Raw genomic sequence first — 18,281 nt, 5'->3', positions numbered from 1 at the left:
CAATTTTATAAGATGTTTATTCTCCACAGATTCAGTTAATAATTCAATTAATAATTCATATGAATGACCAGGTCTGGTTATCATTGTCTGAAGTTGGAAAACAAACTTCCTTTAAAATTGATTTCTTGTCATATGAAGTATTTTATTTGCATATTAGGAGATAAGGACTGCACCAATGATTTCATTGGTCTGTGGAGCTCCTGGTAACAGACTTTCTCTACCAATGATGTTTGGCACATTTTCTGTAATTTATAGTCTTAGGAGAGGAGGGGTTTTTAATCTGAGGTTCACAGGACCCAAAGGGGCCAATAGATAGATTTCAGGAGATCCATAAACTTGAATGGGGAAAAAATTACGTCTTTATTTTCACTAACCTTTCATTGAAATTTAGCATTTCCTTCAACTACATATATATTTTTAATTGTTCTGAGAAGGGGTCTGTAAGCTTCATCAGACTGCCAACTGAGTCTATAACATAAAAGGTTAAGAATCTCTGTTTAGGGGTAGCTAGGTGGCACAGTGAATAGAGCACCAGCCCTGGAGTCAGGAGGACCTGAGTTCAAATGCGGCCTCGGACACTTAACACTTACTAGCCCCGTGACCTTGGGCAAGTCACTTAACCCCAAATGCCCTGCCTTCCCCCTCCAAAAAAAAAAAAAAGAATCTCTGTCTTAAGGCTATCCAGATCCAGAGAAAGAATTACAGAATCTGAATGCAAACTACTTGCTCTCTCTTTTTTTGTTTTGTTTCTTCTTTCTCATGGTTCATCCCATTGGTTATAATTCTTCTTTGCAACTTGACTAATGTTTAATGTAAAGGTATATGTAGAACCTATATCATATTATATGTCGCCTTGCTGGGGGCGGGGGGTTGGGGGCAGGGGACAGGGAGGCAGAGAAAATTTGGAACTCAGAAACTTGTGGTACTGAATGTTGTAAACTAAAAGTAAATAAATTCAAAAGAAAAAAAAAGAATCTCTGTCTTAGCCACCTAGAGCACTGAGAAAAATTAAGTGACTTATCCAGGGTCACATAGCCAATATCTGGCAGAGATGGGACTTGAACTCAGGTTTTTCTGGCCCCAAGGCCAGCTCTCTATCCACTACACCATGTGGTCTCTCTTGGAATCTTCTATTGTATTTTTTCACTTTTTTCATGCATTATGCCCCGAAACCAGTGATTATAAGCTGGGGCCTAACATTGAGGTGTCTGAAAACCTAGAATTCATGTCGCTGACTCACAATGTCTCTCTGGATCGGCCAGTTGTCTTCTCCAATACTCAGTCTTTCCATGTATAGATTGTCACAAGCAGTCTGGTGCATTAGATCTAGGACATGGGTACAGCACCTGCCCTGATGCACATTATATCTATATGACTATGAGAAAATTCCATAACCTCTCAGTGCCTCCACAAAACTCCCAGAAACTAAATTACAGAGGAGTTGCTGATGTGTAATAGTGGAGAGAATTTCTACCCTGGGAGCTCCCTGTATGGATGCAATCAATTAACCAACTAAACTCCTCCCTCCCCCCAAAAGTGGGAATGATGACATTTGCCATTGCCTTCTCTCTCTGAGGTATTACAAAGATTTATGATATTGTCTCTTAGAGAACTCTCTTAACAAACACAATGTACAACTGTTCAGGCTTTATAAAATTGACTGGAATTGGGGATCTTAATAATGCTGCTATTGTTTAATCTCTCCTTTATCCCTTAGACCATCATCTGCAAATAGCATAAATAGTACCACATCTTCAAATCTGGGTGGGTATACACCAGAACCGCCCCTGCCCTTGCTTGGAGGAGATCTAGCCAGCCGGTTATCCAGCGATGAAGGGGAAATGGATGGAACAGAAGAGGCAGAGAAGTTAGACTGTCACTATTCTTCACATCATCCTCGACCTCTTGGGGTAGGTTTCTTTATGCCTCCCTCTCTTTTTTCCACTGCGCTTCCCAAGGATTCAGCTCTCAGCATCACAAGGCTTGTAGGCACAATGAGAAGCCAGTGGCAGCAAGAGTTTTTGTGTTTGGGGAGTGTACTAGCTCTTAAGGTTGAATGGCTGCCATAAAAACACCCTTGAAAATCTCCTAAGAGAGAAAAGAGCTGCAGGCTGATTATGATCCTTTAAATTGCTGAGTATTTGTGGTCCACCTTGAAGCAGTAACACTTGAGGAATGGTATTTATGTAAGTGCACTTGTGCGCTGAACTCATGGCCTCATCCATCTAAAAACGGAGCTTTGTTTTCAAGGGCCGCTCTCACCCATCTGCTCAGAGAACTGTCTGTCTTAGCAGTACCCCAGTCTGGCTACTCTGCTTGGTTTTCTTCCCCGTTGCTTCTAAATTTTATTGTTATTGGTAAGCATGACCATATGGCACCAGAACCAAGGAAGCTATGTATGTCTGTGAAGTGGGGGAAGGAAGATTATGTCAGCATGAACCGATAAAAGGCAGCTCTTCGAACCCTCAGCAGCCGTTTGTTAGATGAAAGAAGCCAATGGAAATTAAAGTGGTGGTTGTTGTTGAGTAGTTCAGTTGTGACCAGCTCGTCATAACCCTGTGGACTATGTCACACCAGTGCTGTCCATGGGATTTGCTGTTTCCTTCTCCAGTGGATAAAGGCAAACAGGGCTTAAGTGACTTTGCCCAGAGTCACACAGCTAGTAAGTATCTGATGTGAACTTGGGTCTTCTGACTCCAGGTCCAGCACTCTATCCATTCAGCCTCCTAGTTGCCTCAAGTGGTGGTACAACAAGATAATACTAGAGACTTTTTCATTTTTGACATGTGAATATTAAAAAGAGACTCACAGACGTGATGCCAGTTATACTTGATGGGTGGGGTTGGGCTGGATTGTGTGGCCCCACCATCTCTGCCAACCACTGCCCCACTCCAGCCAATCTATGGACTGTATGGTACTTGGAAAGAATAGTAATTTGACTAGCAGAAGGGTTGCAGAATTGAGTCAGCTGGCCTACATAGCAGAGAGGGAAGGGTTGTTATTTGTTGTTTGGGTCAAATTGTTTCTTCCTCTTTAAAAAAAGTAGTGGACTAGATGCTTTCTGAGGGCCCTTCCAGACCCAGATCTTTAACCCTGTAACCTGTGGTTTTATTCATGTGAGGAACTCTGGTATTCACATAATAACCCAAGACTTTGCCTCTCAACAGTAGAGTATCACCAGTGGGCCAAGAGCAGGTGAGAGCAGGGGTATCCCTACCCCTACAACACCTCCTAGGAGGCCTGATCCAGATTAAAATAAAATTGGGAAATTAACAAAATAAATAAAAACACAGTACAACATAGATATTGTCAATAATTTGAGGTTTTCAGAGTCAATATGTGGATAGCAAGGATCTGTTTCTGTTTGAATTTGACACCATTGGGTTGGAGCATTTACAGATTTTGGAGTAGGAAAGGAAGATGATAGTGATCGATCTTATACCACAAAAAAGTTGTCTTTTATAGGCCTTCCTCATGAGAAGAATCTAGAGATTGCTTAGATCTGAGTGTGAATTGTCTTCTAAGTACCATGACTACTTTCCAAGGTCTCTGCCAAGGAAAGCAGTTCTCCTAAGAAAGGCTAAAGCAGGGAATGAGTGGTGATCAGAAAATCAGACTTGAGTGTATTAGGTATCCCACCCTGGGGTGAAATAATCCCCACAAACTATTGCTAGCTGGCTCCCAAGTTGAAAGAATCCTCTGTTTCTTCTTCAGTTTATAAATTCATCATAATCTAATATAGAAAATATTTTTCATAAACAGCCTCAGATTCAGGGCATAGTAAAATTTGAATCACTTCCCCCCCTCCCCAAAAAATACCCAACAACAACAAAGAGAAGTTTTCCCACTTCCTCCTGAGAACTGTTCCATAAGATGGGTTGATTTCCAGGAAGAGTTTCCAGTATTAGAGCTAAGCCAGTACTATGTCTGGGATGAAGGCCAAAGAGCTGCTGAAAATCCCAAAGGAAGGGAGAAAAGCTAAATTTGAGTTATAGAGTCATTTGCAAACTTACCTAAGCTTCTGACTCAGCCAAATGTCACCTTTTCACAGTTTCTTTTTTCCTTCTATTGGTCCTCTAAGACTCCTATTGTCATAGTCAAACAGTATTTATTAAGTAGCTTCATCCATATATTTCAGCCAAATCCACAAGTATTAAGTACCTACTGTGTGTCAGGCACTCTGCTAAGCACTGATGATATAAGTACAAAGAATGAAACATTCCCTTCTCACAATGAGTTTATATTCTAATGGGACATATATGTATGTGTGAAAAAAATATTTTTTCATAAATATGAAGTTAATAAATATAAATACATATCAAATAGTTTGTTACAAGATCGTTTGAGAGAGAGATCACCAGTAATTGGAGAGATTAGGAAAGATTTCATATAGAAAATGGTACCTGAGCTGCAGTTTAAAAGAAGAAATAAATTCCATGAGATAGAGGTAAGGGAGGGGGTGTATTCTAGGCATGAAATGAAAGATAGAATGTTGTGTGGAAGGAAAAAGAAAAGGCCATTGAAGGTTTTCTGAATACAGTTTCATTGACAGGATGTTTTCTCCCTAGATTTATCCTTTGGTGCAATGCTTGCATGCAGTCCTACTTTTGAATTTCTTTTCCCAAAGAGCTGTAGCATCTCAAGAGTCATCAAAGAAACTTCAAAAGGTCCTCCAGAACAAGTCTTTTGCCACATCTCCTATGAGTGGTCATCTTCTCTTCTTGGAGTCTTTCAGAGTTTAAGACCTCACTCTATCCTAAGACAAACCATTCCACTTTGGGGCAGCTTCTAATTGGTAGCAAGTTTTGCCCTATACTGAGCTAAAATTTGCTTCTCTATAACTTTGACCCATCATTCCTGGTTTTGCCCTAGGTACTAAAGATTATAGAATTCCAGAGGTGGAAGGGACCTCAGAGGCCGTCTAGTCAAACTTGAAATCCATCCATAGTCCTGTTCTACAACATCCCCAACAAATGGTCATTCAACATTTGCTCAAAACCACCACCTACCAGGGAGTCATATTCTACTTTTAGGTAGTGGAATTGTTAGAAAGCTTTTCCTTTATATGAATCAAAGCCTGCCTCTGTTGTAACTCCTTCCCAGAGCACCTAAGCTAAACAAACAAACCAAAAAAGCCTGTCTTCTGTATAATAGTCCTTCAAGTACTAGAACATAGCTACCATGTTCCCCCTAAGTCTTTTCTTCTTCAAGCAGTCCTCATCTAGCATGGTCTTAAGACCTTTTACCATTTTTACATTTCTCCCACCTAGGATGCTTTCCACGTTAGAAATGTGCTTTCTAAAATGTGGCACCCAGAAGTAAATAAGTATAATACCTCAGATGTGCTGACCAGAGCAACACAGGTAGAATGGGATCATCAGCTCTTGCGTCCTGAACACTGTGCCTTTCTTAATCCATTAGCCTTTTTAGCTGCTGTCTCACAGATGACTCATTAAGTTTGTAGTCTCCCCCACTCCAACTCCCAGATATCTTTCACATGACTAAGCTAAACTCTGCTATCTTGTAATTGTGAAGTTGATGACTTGAACCCAAGAGTAGGACTTTGCATTTACTAGTTAAATTTCACTCCACATTCTAACCTGTTAGGATTGTTTTGGATCTCAACTCAGTTATCCATTGTGTGAATTGTCCCTTCCAGCTTCAAGTCAGCTTCAAATTTAATATCACACCATTGATTGCTTTTCAGAGTCACTGATAAAATATTGAATTACCGTAGTTCAACACAAAACAATTCAGTCTTGTAAAGACTGTCAGGACTGTCTTGTAAAGACAGCCATTTTGTATCTCTCCTCTGCCTTCCCAGGCCCTTCAGAAGTACAGCAGTACTATGATCACCTTCATTCTGGGGACTACATTCATAGCTATTAGTGCAGCTTAAGATGTTTTTTGACTAATTAAGAACATGTGAGTTTTTTTTGTCTGCCAAGTCACAGTGGTGGCTCATCTTGAGCTTGCACGGTACTAAAACACTCCAGTCCTTTACTCAGAAACTATTGTTCAACTGAATTTCTCCTAATTTGCTCTGTGAAGTTTGTTTGTTTAACCCCGTTCATAAAAGATCTTGACATGAGAATACAACAAAATGGATTTTCTCCAGCTATTATGAGATTTGGCTCAATTCAACCCACATTTATGCAGCTTCTGCTCTGTGTGAACATGGATCCATTATGAAGAATACAAAGGAAAGGAAGAAAGCATATGGCCCCTAATCTTGATGAACTTAGAACATAGGTAGGGTCATGAGACAGATAAAACACATAAAAAATTCCAAGGCAACATGGCCATGTAGAAGACAGACTTTGAGCATAGGTACCACCAAAGTTTAGAGTAAGAGGTCAGGTTGCTAGGGAGATTAGTTAGGAAAAATATCATAGAAGAGGCACATCATACACAGGCATTGAGGAACATAGAGGCTAAGGATTGGTCAAGAAGATGAAACAGAGAGGACAGCAGAGGGAAGATAAGAAGATTGAAATGAATGCATTTTGGATGTGGGGTTTGAAGCTGATTTTAGGAAAAGAACTAGAAATGAGAACCAGTAAGGAGACTGACCTGGCTGCGACTAGAAGGACCCTGTTGGGAAGTCGTGAGGGAGAAGGCTGTGCAAGGCAGCCTAGTACAGAGGATAGAGTCCCAATGGGGCCTATCCAATTCCACCTCTAACACCTCTGAATGTGAGCCAGTCAGTGAGTCTGTTTCCTTATCCATAAAATACACCCAGTACCAATCTCTCAGAGATTGTCATTATTGTTGTTTTGAGAATTAAATTAGGTGTATATAAAGCCCTTTGTAAACTTTAAAGTACTTTGTAGAGCAGGGATTCTTAACATTTTTTGTGTGTCATGAACCTCTAGAGCAGTTAGGTAAAAACCGATGGACCTTTTCTCAGAATGATATTAAATGCATACAATAAAGGGATTACATATGAAACTAATTATGTTGAAATACTTACCAAATTTTTTTTTAATTCTTCCGCACTCCCTTCCCCCTTCCCCCCATTGAGAACCCCTGATATAGAAGCATTATGATATAGTAGAGCATTGAAATTGGAATCAAGAGGACGTGGGTTCAGATCCTCCCTCCAACATTTATTAGTTGTATGATATGAGGCAAATCACTTAACACTTTCTAGGCATCAGTTCCCTCATCATTAAAATGAGGGGGTGTGTTTAATTACCTCCAAGGACCCCTTTAGCTCCAAATCTACCATCCTGTTATAAGCCAGTATTTTTATTAGAAGATTGGCTAAGTAAGTAAATCAATAGAGGACTTTAAAGCACAGATTTCAAAACAGAAGGGTCTCTAGAGTACAATCCAACACTTCCATTTCACAGATGAAGAAACAGAGGCCCAAAGAAGCTATTTAACTTACTCAGGGTCACACAGGTAGTAAGAGACAGAGACAGTTCAAATCCAGGTTTTTGTCTCCAAATCTAACATTCTTTCCACTGAACCAAGTTGCCTCTCATAACTTTTCCATTATTTACTGCCCAGTAGGGCCCTTCTGGTCCAAGGTCAGGATTTGCTTTTGAATCTAAAACTGCTTTTAAGGAACATTCAGCTGACTGTGGGTTAATAGGACTCCATTACCTATTACATCCACCTATGCCTCTGTACTTTTCCGGGTCAGTCCTCTATTGTGAATTTATTCCTTAGCTATGCAGACAACTCTAGTGTGGTCTGATGCTGGGTTGTGTCTAGGTTTCCGCAGAAAACCTGGATCTGAAAATGAAGTAAAAACAGAGATGTTTTTTGTCTTGAGTACTATTTGCTTCTTTATTTCAAGTGAGATTGTGCCCAAGAGTATATTTATGCAAATGTTCCTTTCTCTTTACAGTTTATATTAGCTTATTAACCTGTAATTAAAATTAAAATGTTTTCTTTCAGTTTTGTTCATTTGGGAGTCGCCTCATGGGACGAGGGTACTACGTGTTTGATCGGAGATGGGATCGATTTCGATTCGCGCTAAACTCTATGGTAGAAAAACACTTGAATTCACAAATGTGGAAGTAAGTAAAAATTTCCCACGCAGCGTAATGCTGCATGTTTTCCTTTATGTCTTTCTAAGCAGCGTTGTGGCATAGAAAGCCAGCCTCAGAGTCAGAAAGAAAACTTCCAAGTCCTGCCTCTCACATATACTGGCTCCATGACTCTAGACAAGTCACTTCGTCTATCCTTGTTCTAGGCAACTTTCTAAATCTAGACTGTAGAGATTGTGCCAAGTTGTGTTGGTGGAGGAGTTCCCTGTGCCAGTGAAGTCACAGGTTCAGTCCCTAGGCTTTATACCTTATATGAGTAATCTGTATAAGGTAGGTCCTCAGCAAAATGGGGAAGGGATAGAATTTGATTCTTGTTCTTCCAACCTCACCTGTTAGTTCTTCCCATCATCTTGGCGTCTGATCCTTTCTAACCCCCCGGTTCCTGTCCCATGTTCTATTCTTTCACAGTCTTAATTTGGAAATGGCTGCCAAATAATGGATGTTGATAGCTAAGGTGCTGGCATCTAAGGCTTAATATTTCCTAAAGGTATTTGCATTTTAATAAGGAACTCTTGAAAAGGAAAAAAATGACAACACATAAAACTTCAAAGGAATAAAGCTATAATGGTTGACTAGCAGTCAGTAAAGTTAATATTTTTGGGATGCGAAGCACTGCCCTCAAATCACACTGCATAGAGAGCCACCTTCTCTACCCAGCAGTAGAGGAGGTCCCAGGGTTTTCTGTTCCTAGAAGGTGAGCTCCATTGGCATGTGGGTTGTTGTCCTTCATTCTCAAAGAGGACCAAAGTGACATAGCCGTCTTGGGAGTCCAGATACAGCGTGCCCATCTGTGGCTGTTCAGACCAATAGGAACTCAGAAGGCTGTAGCCCCAGTCAGGTACCTATGATCCATATGAACATTTGGAATAGAGATGTCACTGAAGTTGCACTTCTCACGTTTCTTTTGAACTACTGCAATTCTGCTTATTGGCACATCAATATCACAATTCCTGTGTCTTTATGTCCAGTATCATGGTCCCTAATTCTGATGAAAACAGTACTTAAGCTTTTGCTCAATGGACTTTCTCCATTTATGCCAAACCAAGAGTTTAGGAAAGTGCATCTCCTGGATAAGGCTTCTATCACTCAGTGGCATTTTTCTTCTCTCCAAGCCCAATCTTAAAGGAACTCTTGGTTCCTTTTCATAGTTTTACCCTTCAAAAAAAATGCCAAATCTGATTTCTGTGAGGTGCCAGCTGTACTAAACAGTCGACAGCACACATAGTGGGCTATGAATTGAATGTTAATATATTTGTAAGGAAGGAGAGGAAGAATATAAGTCTTCCATATTCAAGGCACTGCCCCATGGGTCTAAAAGGATAGTGTCTGTGTCCACTAAGGATGCCTCCAGTAGCATCACATCCAAGGCCTTTTGTCTCTGATTATTTGAATACCAGGTATTATTTGCCCTTGTGAAGTGTCTGCCTTTCTGTGTTCTCCAGGGATCAGAAGGAGTCTTCAATATTCACAGATGCTTTCTTCATGTATTATGAAAGATAGAATTGACCTATATCTGAATCCCTGGTGTTCACTCAGATGAAACTCGGTATTCCTCACCCCACTCCCCAACAAGGATTCTACAACCCAAGCATTCTTTTATTCTCCACCTTTGTGTGTGTATGTGTCGTCTTCTCCCATCACTGAACAACATTAAAGATAATTTTGAAGAGTGAGACACCCCATTGCCCTCAACACCCCTTTACCCACGTCCACTGGACCCAAACCTGGAAGAATGACAACTGACGAGGGCATTGAATATATTAGGGGGGAGGAAGGATCATGATTGACTTTTCACACTATCTTGGGAGATTCCGACTTAGTATTATCACACATGCAACAAGGTTAACCCCATGCTCATCATTCCTATTGACAGAAGAACTGTACATTCTCAACAGTTTATTAACTGTTCCATATCATATAGAAGTTGCCTGAATACTTCAATGGAAACGAGTCTAGCAGCTCTGAAATCCCCTGCCTTTTGGTTCTCAGAAATAAGAATATGTAGACTGACTGGGAAAGCTGCCTTTAAGGTAGGCACTCCAAGTGAAGAACTTCCTCCTGCTTCCCATATTCTCCTTCCACTGCTCCTCATCTGTATAATGCCTTGGGTCCACTGTCTTCATGCTTTCTTTGGTGGGAGGATAAGAAGGTGAGAGGAAGAACAACAAAAATTGTGCTTCGGCTGCCCGATGACGTAGGCAAGGAGACTCGTTTGGAAAAGCAAGGTTGTTATGGCTGGGAGAGGAAAGGTAGAAACCCTAAAGAGAGAAGACCAGCAGAATGCAGACCTTGGTCTTAATCTGGAATTTAAATGTTCAAGGGGTTCTAGATACCATGGTCTCAGGCATTGCCTTGATAGCAAGCAAGACCACAAAGCAGAAAACTGAGACTCCCAACACTTGCCTCAGTGTGAGGTGTACAATTCCGGTATGTGCCTGAGCACTTACTCCCATGGAAAATTGCTAGCATTAAAAATTGTGGACATAGTGCTGAGCCTGGAGTCAGGAAAATCTGTGTTCGAATCCTGCCTTAGACTGTGGGGCAAGTCAGTCTCTCTGAACCTGTAAAGTAGATTATATTGGTAATCTGATAGCACCAGATTTGTTATGAGGTTCAAACAACATAATACCTTAGGCACAGAGCAAACCTTAAAGTGTTATAAAAATATGTCAACTGCTGCTGTTGCTACTATATGACAAAGAATTCCCAATCCCTGATACAGCTCCATCTTCTCTGAGCATATGTCTTCCCCACTAGTCCTGGGGGGTGGTCACTGCATCATCTTTCCTTCCATAGGCACAGGAAAAAGTGTCTTAGATTACAATCCCAGCCCCGTAGAGTAGTTATTGTTGGGATGGAGGGAAGTTCAGCTGTGTTGTCTAGAACCTTCTTCTTTCACTGGCTGCCAAAAGAAAGTAATTTCTAACACCTCTTTGCCTACCCTGAATGGCAGCATCCAAGGTCAGGTTAATAGGAACTTCTGCCCCTGAATTCTGGAAAAAACATTTGCAAAAGAATAAACTGGAGTCTCCCAAATGGGGAACATTGTGGATGCTGGAGAACAGTCATTTTATTGCCTGGACTCAATAAAGGGTAGAGTAGAGAAAGAGGGAGAACCCAACCACTTTGGATTGGACTCAGTTATAAAGAGGGAAATTTGACTAGGTTACACTCCAGGGAAAGTTGACTAGACATCAGGGAGCAGGGGCTGTGTGGCAAGTGCCTGTGAGAGAGTATATAACAGGGAGGTGTTGGCCAAGGCTACAGCTTCACTCTTCTCCCTTTGAGCCAGTATGTTGATGCAGAACTAGTTCCATGCTTTCCTAAATTCCAAATGAACATTTCCCATTAAAAAGAGAATAAAGATGAAATGGCTTAGGGAAAATATCAGTGCACGGCACCCCAGTGGCATTCCAGATTGCACTTTTGCCTTTCACACATGGACCTTTCTAAAATTAAACCACTCCAACACTCACACATGGGAAATAGACTAGAATGTAGAACCCCCGGGCTGAGAGAAATAGCCTGGTCCAGTGAAAGGAGAATTCTTAGAGTACCGGGGTTTGGATTGTCACTCTGCCACTTACTCCCTCTGGAATCTAAGGCAAGTCACTTCTTCTCTCTTGGCCTCAGTTTCCTCATCTGTAAAATAAGGAGGATGGTCAGAATGACTTTTAAGGTTCTTTCCTGCTCTAAATCTATAATCCTATGGTTAAAAAAATTTAGAGACTGCTACTATAATTTCCAATAATGGTATAAGGGTAAAGGTGAGAGGGGAAAATATGTAATGGCAATAATTAAGAATCTGGCACCCTGAAGGTTTTTGTTTTTCATGGTTTGGTCCTCAAGAGGTTCTCTTTCCCAAACTGAACTGCTCAGACCTAATCTGAGTTTCAGAAGGACATTGCCAATGCTGATGCTTGCTGTCTTCTCTCATTTTTCTTTCATATTTAGGAAGATTCCTCCTGCAGCAGATAGTCCCATGCCCTCGCCAGCAACACATATCACCACCCCTGTTCCAGCATCTGTTTTACAGCCTTTCAGCAACCCTAATGCCGTGTATCTTCCTTCAGCACCCATCAGCTCAAGAATCACTTCTTCTTACATAATGACATCAGCCATGCTCTCAAACGCAGCCTTTGTGACAACGTCGGACACGGGTTCCATCATGTCACACACCACAGCTTTCCCTCATGTGGCTGCAACGCTAAGCATCCTGGACCCAACTTTTAAAGCTCCATCTGCTATGTCCCCAGTGCCAGCTGTCATCCCTTCCCCATCCCACAAGCCATCCAAAACAAAAACCAGCAAATCCTCAAAGGTCAAAGACCTGTCTGCCCGTAGTGATGAGTCTTCGAGTAACAAAAAGAGAAAACCACAGTCTTCTTCCTCTTCCTCATTAACCTTGCAGACATCTCCCTCGTCTTCATTTTCAGGGCCCCACAAAAAGAACTGTGTCTTGAACCCAAGTTCAACATTGAACTCCTATCAGGCGACATCTTCCTATAACAGTCTGTCTGTGCACAATACAAACAATGGAACAAGTCCACTCAGTGCCAAAATGGAGCCCTCAGGACGGACTTCACTGTCAAGTAGCTCCACAGACTCCGTAAAACACATGAGCACAGTAGTCAGCAGTATTGACTCCTGTAACCTGTCAGTGCCCTCCCTGGTGCACCATGCAGGGGATCTGTCCCTGGCCGCACATAATGCAGTGTCTTCTCTACCCCTTTCTTTTGACAAATCAGAAGGGAAAAAGCGTAAGAACTCTAGTTCTAGTAACAAAGCCTGTAAAATCACTAAAATGCCTGGTATGAATAGCGTTCACAAAAAGAGCCCGTCCAGCCTTATCTCGCCGGTGCCAGATCCTGCTAACAGCTCCATCGCTCGGCAGGTAAGGTACCTTTTTTTTAGGTTCCAGAGAAAGCACATCCTCACCAATGTCATGGCGGGCTGCATGAGCTAATTAAATAGAAATGGTGATACCCTGTCCAGGCTGGTTCAGACCAGGCTATCTTAGACTTCACTAGGTAGGTAGAGACAGGGAGAGGCAGTAGATAAAGTGCTGCACTTGGAATCAGGAAGACCTAGGTTTTAATGCTGCTTCTGGTACTTATCTTGTGAACATGGGCAAGTCACTGAATCTCACTGGGCCTCAATTTCTTCAGCTGTAAAATGGGGATAACAGCACCTATAACACTACACAGAGTTGTGAGGATCACTTGAGACAATGTATTTAAAATGCTTTGTACACCTTAAATTGCTATATGAATATTTATTGTTTTTCTTATCATCATTATTAGCACTCCCAAAGGTCCGACTGTTTTAATGTTCTTTTCTCTTTAACAGTTTGGGTTAGTTGACCCAGATGGTCCCATCTACCTCTTCAGGGTCAAGAATTGCCCTTAAGTATTCTCTGCCCCTCTGGTCCCTTCTTCTGAGTAGCTGGTTCCTCCCAGAACCTCCATTTTATGGAGTATGCCCAGGCTAGCCATGTCTTCATTCCTCTCCAAGTTCCACTCCTAATTCTCTGGACTTTCTCTACCCATGTTCCTACCTTCTTTTCATTTGTTTTCTTCCCACATTAGAATGTAAGCTCCTTGAGAGCAGGGACTATCTTTTTTCTTTCTACTTGTATCTGTGCCCAATGCTTAGCACTCTACCTGGCCTGTACTTACTAAGTGCCTAATACTGCTTTCTGACTTGTCTTGACTTATTTCCTCCATACCCTTCATTCTCTTCTAAGGTGCTGAGCTCTTTTCAGACCTGCAGGAAAGAAATACAGGGGATGGGGTGAGAGAGTAACAGCTTTTCTTCAAATAGAAGGATGCTTTTTATTCATTTGCTGTCTTTTTTATTTTTACTTTCTTCCCCCTCTTGAGAAGGCAAGCAGTTTAATACAGATTGTACATGTGCACACATGCAAAACATTTAAAGTTAGCCATGTTGCAAAACACAGACCAAAAAAATTAAAGTAAAAAAGTGTATTTCAGCACACATTCTGATTCTATCAGTTCTTTTTCTGGAGGTGGATAGCATTTTTCATCATAAGTCCTTCAGAATTGTCTTGGATCATTTTATTGCTGAGAACAGCTAAATCATTCACAGTTGATCATCATACAGTATTGCTTTTACTATGTACAATGTTCTCCTGGTTTTGCTTATTTATATTTTTATATAAGTCTTCCCAGGTTTTTCCACTCACTCACTCTGAGCCTGTCTCCTGCAACCCTGTTCCTACCCAGACCAGTCTTTCCATGGTTAAATTTCTAAAAATGTGGACCTGCTGAAATGTGAGTTACTGTGATAGGTTTCAGGTGAATGTCTCTAGAATATAGCAAAGTCGTCAGAACTATCAGAGGACCAGGACTGACTGCTTCTAGCCAAATCCCCAGAAATAGCCACATTCTTTGAGTACTACAGTGGAGTGCTACACACTTTAGAGGCTGAAGGAGAGGGTATGGACAGAGAGCTTTCTGTTTGTTGTTCAGTAAAGGCCAACACTGGGTTGACACAGAAAACTGAAGGGAGTGGCCCCATTATAGCTGAGTGAAGAGGAAAAGTTTCAAAGGTAATATGATTCTGAAGGTAGTTAGTTTACTTTGGTTTAAAAAAATTTTTAAAACCTCCAACCTATGTGATCCGTAATTTGCGGTTCTCAGCACCTGCTTTTGTAAATTAAACTCTGAAACATAAAACTAACCGGGAAAGAAATAATGATACCATGTTTCTTTTCCTTATTGCATAGCTAGGCTAGAGAGACTACATCATTTTCCTTCCCCTCAGAAAGGGAAAATGTACTTGTATCCCACCTATGTACTTGTATCACTTGTGCTCATAGGAAATGGATGTGCTATAACAATAATAACAACTGTACTCTTAGGGAAATACATTTGTGATGATGATGATGATGATGATGATGATGATGATGATGATGATGATAGCATTTATATGGCACTTTGAAGTTTGCAAAGTGCTTTACATATCTTGTTCAGTTCTCATAACTCTGTGGAGGTAGGGGCTCTGTGTACAGATGTGAAAATTGAGGCACACAGGTGCTGTTATTACCCCCCATTTTCCAGTTGAGGAAACTGAGGCAGACAGAGGTTAAGTGACTTTGCCTTGGGTCACGTAGGTAGTAACTTTCTGAGGCTGAATTTTAAGATCAGATCGTCTTGACTCCAAGTGCCATACTTTATGCACTGCACCATCTAGTGGTTCTATGTAATATAGCTTGGAATTAGGGTTAGAATTGTAAACAATTAAGGAAAATTGAAAGGAATGACCAGGATGAGGGAGGGGCTTAGAAATTGTGCTACCAGTGGGCATGGAAGGGAACTCCATCTGAATCACAGTGGAAGGACCTGTCTAGGATCTCTCACCAGTGATGGGTGTCTATCTTTCTCTTGCCCAGTTGCACAAGTCCACTGTTTGCATCAGCAGAACAGTATAGGGCAAAGAACAATGTCCATGCCCTACCTTGGCATGAGCACTTAGGTTTGGGGCCAAGGATGGACATTAAGTGGGTAAAAAGATGTTTCTATAGTTTGATTGTATCTGTTTAAGTTTATGTTATTTATCAAAACATGGTAAGTGGATGATGAGGAAGAGCCAACTAGACAAAGTAGAAGAGAATATTAGTCAGTAAACATTTATTAAGTGTCTGCTGTGTTCCAGACACTGTCCGGTGCATTTGGAATACAAATAAAAACAATGATGGTGGGGACCCTCAAGAAACATAATCTGGGGCAGCTAAGTGGTGCAGTGAATAAAGCACCAGCCCTGGAGTCAGGAGGACCGAGTTCAAATCTGGTCTCAGACACTTGACACTTACTAGTTGTGTGACCTTGGGCAAGTCACTTAACCCCAATTGCCTTGCCTTCTGCCTTCCAAAAAAAAAAAAATCTAATAGAAGACAACACACAAAAAGAAGCTTAAAGGGGGAGGGACTAACCAGAGAGAGTCTCATGCACTGATGGTACCTGGTGCAAGGACATGATTTGTGCAAAGAAGTCCAAAAGCAGCATGGTTGGTGGAAAATGAAGATTGTGCTGAAGTCCATCTTTAAGTAGAGGCCTTGGAGCCCACAGCCCTGGCTCTCTGACCAGTCAGAGGGGTAAAGAATCCCTGATAAGATGAGAATAACAGGCATTTTCAATCTTACAGGAATCACAAGAGAACATTAGGGAAAGAGTCCACAACGGTAAGCTAGGGCCAGACATGGAAAAGCAAGAAGAGAAGAGATGTTGTCAGAGCTATATAGCACCAACAGCTCAGGTGGCTGATATTCTAAGTAACAAGACTGGGTATGCCCGCCTCTATAATTCTCAGCCACCTTTAGCGTCCATTGAGCTGGATTACCTACGCAGAATTTGGCTGCTGTATTCAGGGCCTATTCTGGGGGCTGATAGTTAATATTATCCTAAGCATTTCTAAAGATCAAGAGTAGGAACCTTGTCTTCATTTTTTTTTCCATTCCCCTTCCCGTGTCCACCTGAGTTGATTTGAAATAACTAGGTTGAGAAGCCTAACTAAACCTATTCCATGAGGAATTTTTTTATACTTTTGCCTTTGGCTTAATCATGAGATGGAAGAAAGAATGAAAGGGAGGGAGGGAGGATTTGCCAGGGCTTTACAAATTTTGTCTTAATTTGATCCTCAGAATAGCCCTGGGAGGTAGGTACAATTGTTATCCCCATTTTCTGCTTGAGGAAACATAAGTATAGCACTGTTCCTTTGTCTCCTTGATAACAATGGAGCATTTTCTCCCTCTCTTGCCATGGCACATTGAACTAAAAGGTGAGCCTAAGAGTTAAAGGGAAGGTTTATGTCAGGTACATGTACCCCTAGGTGAAAGGCAGCCTTTGTTAGAGATAAGGACAAGTGTGGGGAGGGTCTGCTGTGTTCTTGATCCCATCCTAGATTTATCATGTGCTCATTCACAGAAAGGATGGCTCTTGACCGAATCCAGTGATTATCAGGCCCTCTGACCAAACCACCACCGTCCAGGACCTGTCATTTGCATCAATATCTGAGGACACAGAATTTAGAGTTTCCTGCCCTGCTCTGGAGTTGCTCCTTCAGAGGTGGGACTGGAACATCAAGGGTCTATTCTGAGGCACTGACATTACCTTTTTTCTAAGGCAATAACAGTCATGTTGAGTACCCTTCTGTGAAGAAAAAGAATGCAAACCCCTTTTCTTCCCCTTCTTCCTTCCACCAACCTCTTCACACTCCTTCTTTTCCAAGCCAGGCTGTGTATCTGAGTATTGCTTCATTGATATCTTTCAGGTTGGAAAAAATAGCAGTGTAGCTTTGTCACAATCCAGTCCTTCGAGCACACCCAGCCTGGCACACAGCCGACAGGTGAGTGGCTTTGGTCAGAGTGGCTTCCTCAAAAGCTTCTCATGGGATGTAGTTTCTTGAAAGTTAGAGTGTCATGTTAGAAGAGTATGCAGTACATGTGGGAGCCCTTACAAGAACCAGGGAGTGTTCTTAGAATCTGAGACTGGCAAAGCTCAAAGGATGAGTTATTTATTCTTGGGCAAAAGAATGAGAACAGAGGAGAGACATCTCAATCATGTTCCTGGCCCTCCTGTCTGACTCAGTCCACAAAAATTTTTTGAACACACATAAAATATATAAAGTGGGGGAGTATATGCAAAGGATCTGTGATTTCATCACAGTAGCAAACCATTGGTATAAGAACTCACCCCACCAGTTCAGCTATGAATTAACAGATAAGTCCTAGGGAGTTGTCTGAGGTCAGACCCAGTGAGTTTTAAGATTTAACCAGTCTTACAACTAGTAAATGTCAGAAGTGTAATCTTGTTCTAGACCCTCCCACCTCTAAAGGCCTATTCACTATGCCAGACTGCCTCTATTCTTGGAAACATGGGGTCCTCAAAATGCTTATTCTTTAATACAAAAAAAGAAACATGATTGTGTTAGATCATTCAACTTTGATTTTACCACATCCCAGCATATCTTTTTTAAATTGTGTTGATCTGGGCTGCTAGGTGGTGCAGTAAATAAAGCACCAGCCCTGGAGTCAGGAGGACTTGAGTTCAAATCCGGCCTCAGACACTTAAGACAAAAACTAGCCATTTTACCTTGGGCAAGTCACTTAACCCCAAATGCCCTCCAAAAAGAAAAAAAAAATTGTATTGATTTTTTTATTGATTTTTTGTTTTTAAGGCACCTCCATTTCCAAATATAATT

The 18,281-nt window shown here is 41.4% G+C and overlaps 1 protein-coding gene across 8 annotated transcripts in view; it reads left to right on the top strand.

The window, feature by feature from the left end:
* ATXN7L1 (ataxin 7 like 1) overlaps nt 1-18,281 on the top strand; it is a 271,611-nt gene that overhangs the window by 248,690 nt on the left and 4,640 nt on the right. For all 8 annotated transcript variants that reach the window (XM_069106974.1, XM_069106970.1, XM_069106969.1 and 5 more), the window contains 4 exons: nt 1,718-1,910; nt 7,909-8,030; nt 12,015-12,954; nt 17,352-17,426. In XM_069106974.1, coding sequence (XP_068963075.1) covers nt 1,718-1,910; nt 7,909-8,030; nt 12,015-12,954; nt 17,352-17,426 — 1,330 coding nt within the window. The remainder of the gene's footprint in view (nt 1-1,717; nt 1,911-7,908; nt 8,031-12,014; nt 12,955-17,351; nt 17,427-18,281) is intronic.

The sequence above is a fragment of the Petaurus breviceps genome, unplaced genomic scaffold, assembly GCF_028583685.1.
Source record: "Petaurus breviceps papuanus isolate PSGF00001 unplaced genomic scaffold, PetGlider_PUasm1.0 84, whole genome shotgun sequence".
Lineage (NCBI taxonomy): Eukaryota > Metazoa > Chordata > Mammalia > Diprotodontia > Petauridae > Petaurus > Petaurus breviceps.
This window is presented reverse-complemented; position numbering and strand designations above follow the sequence as displayed.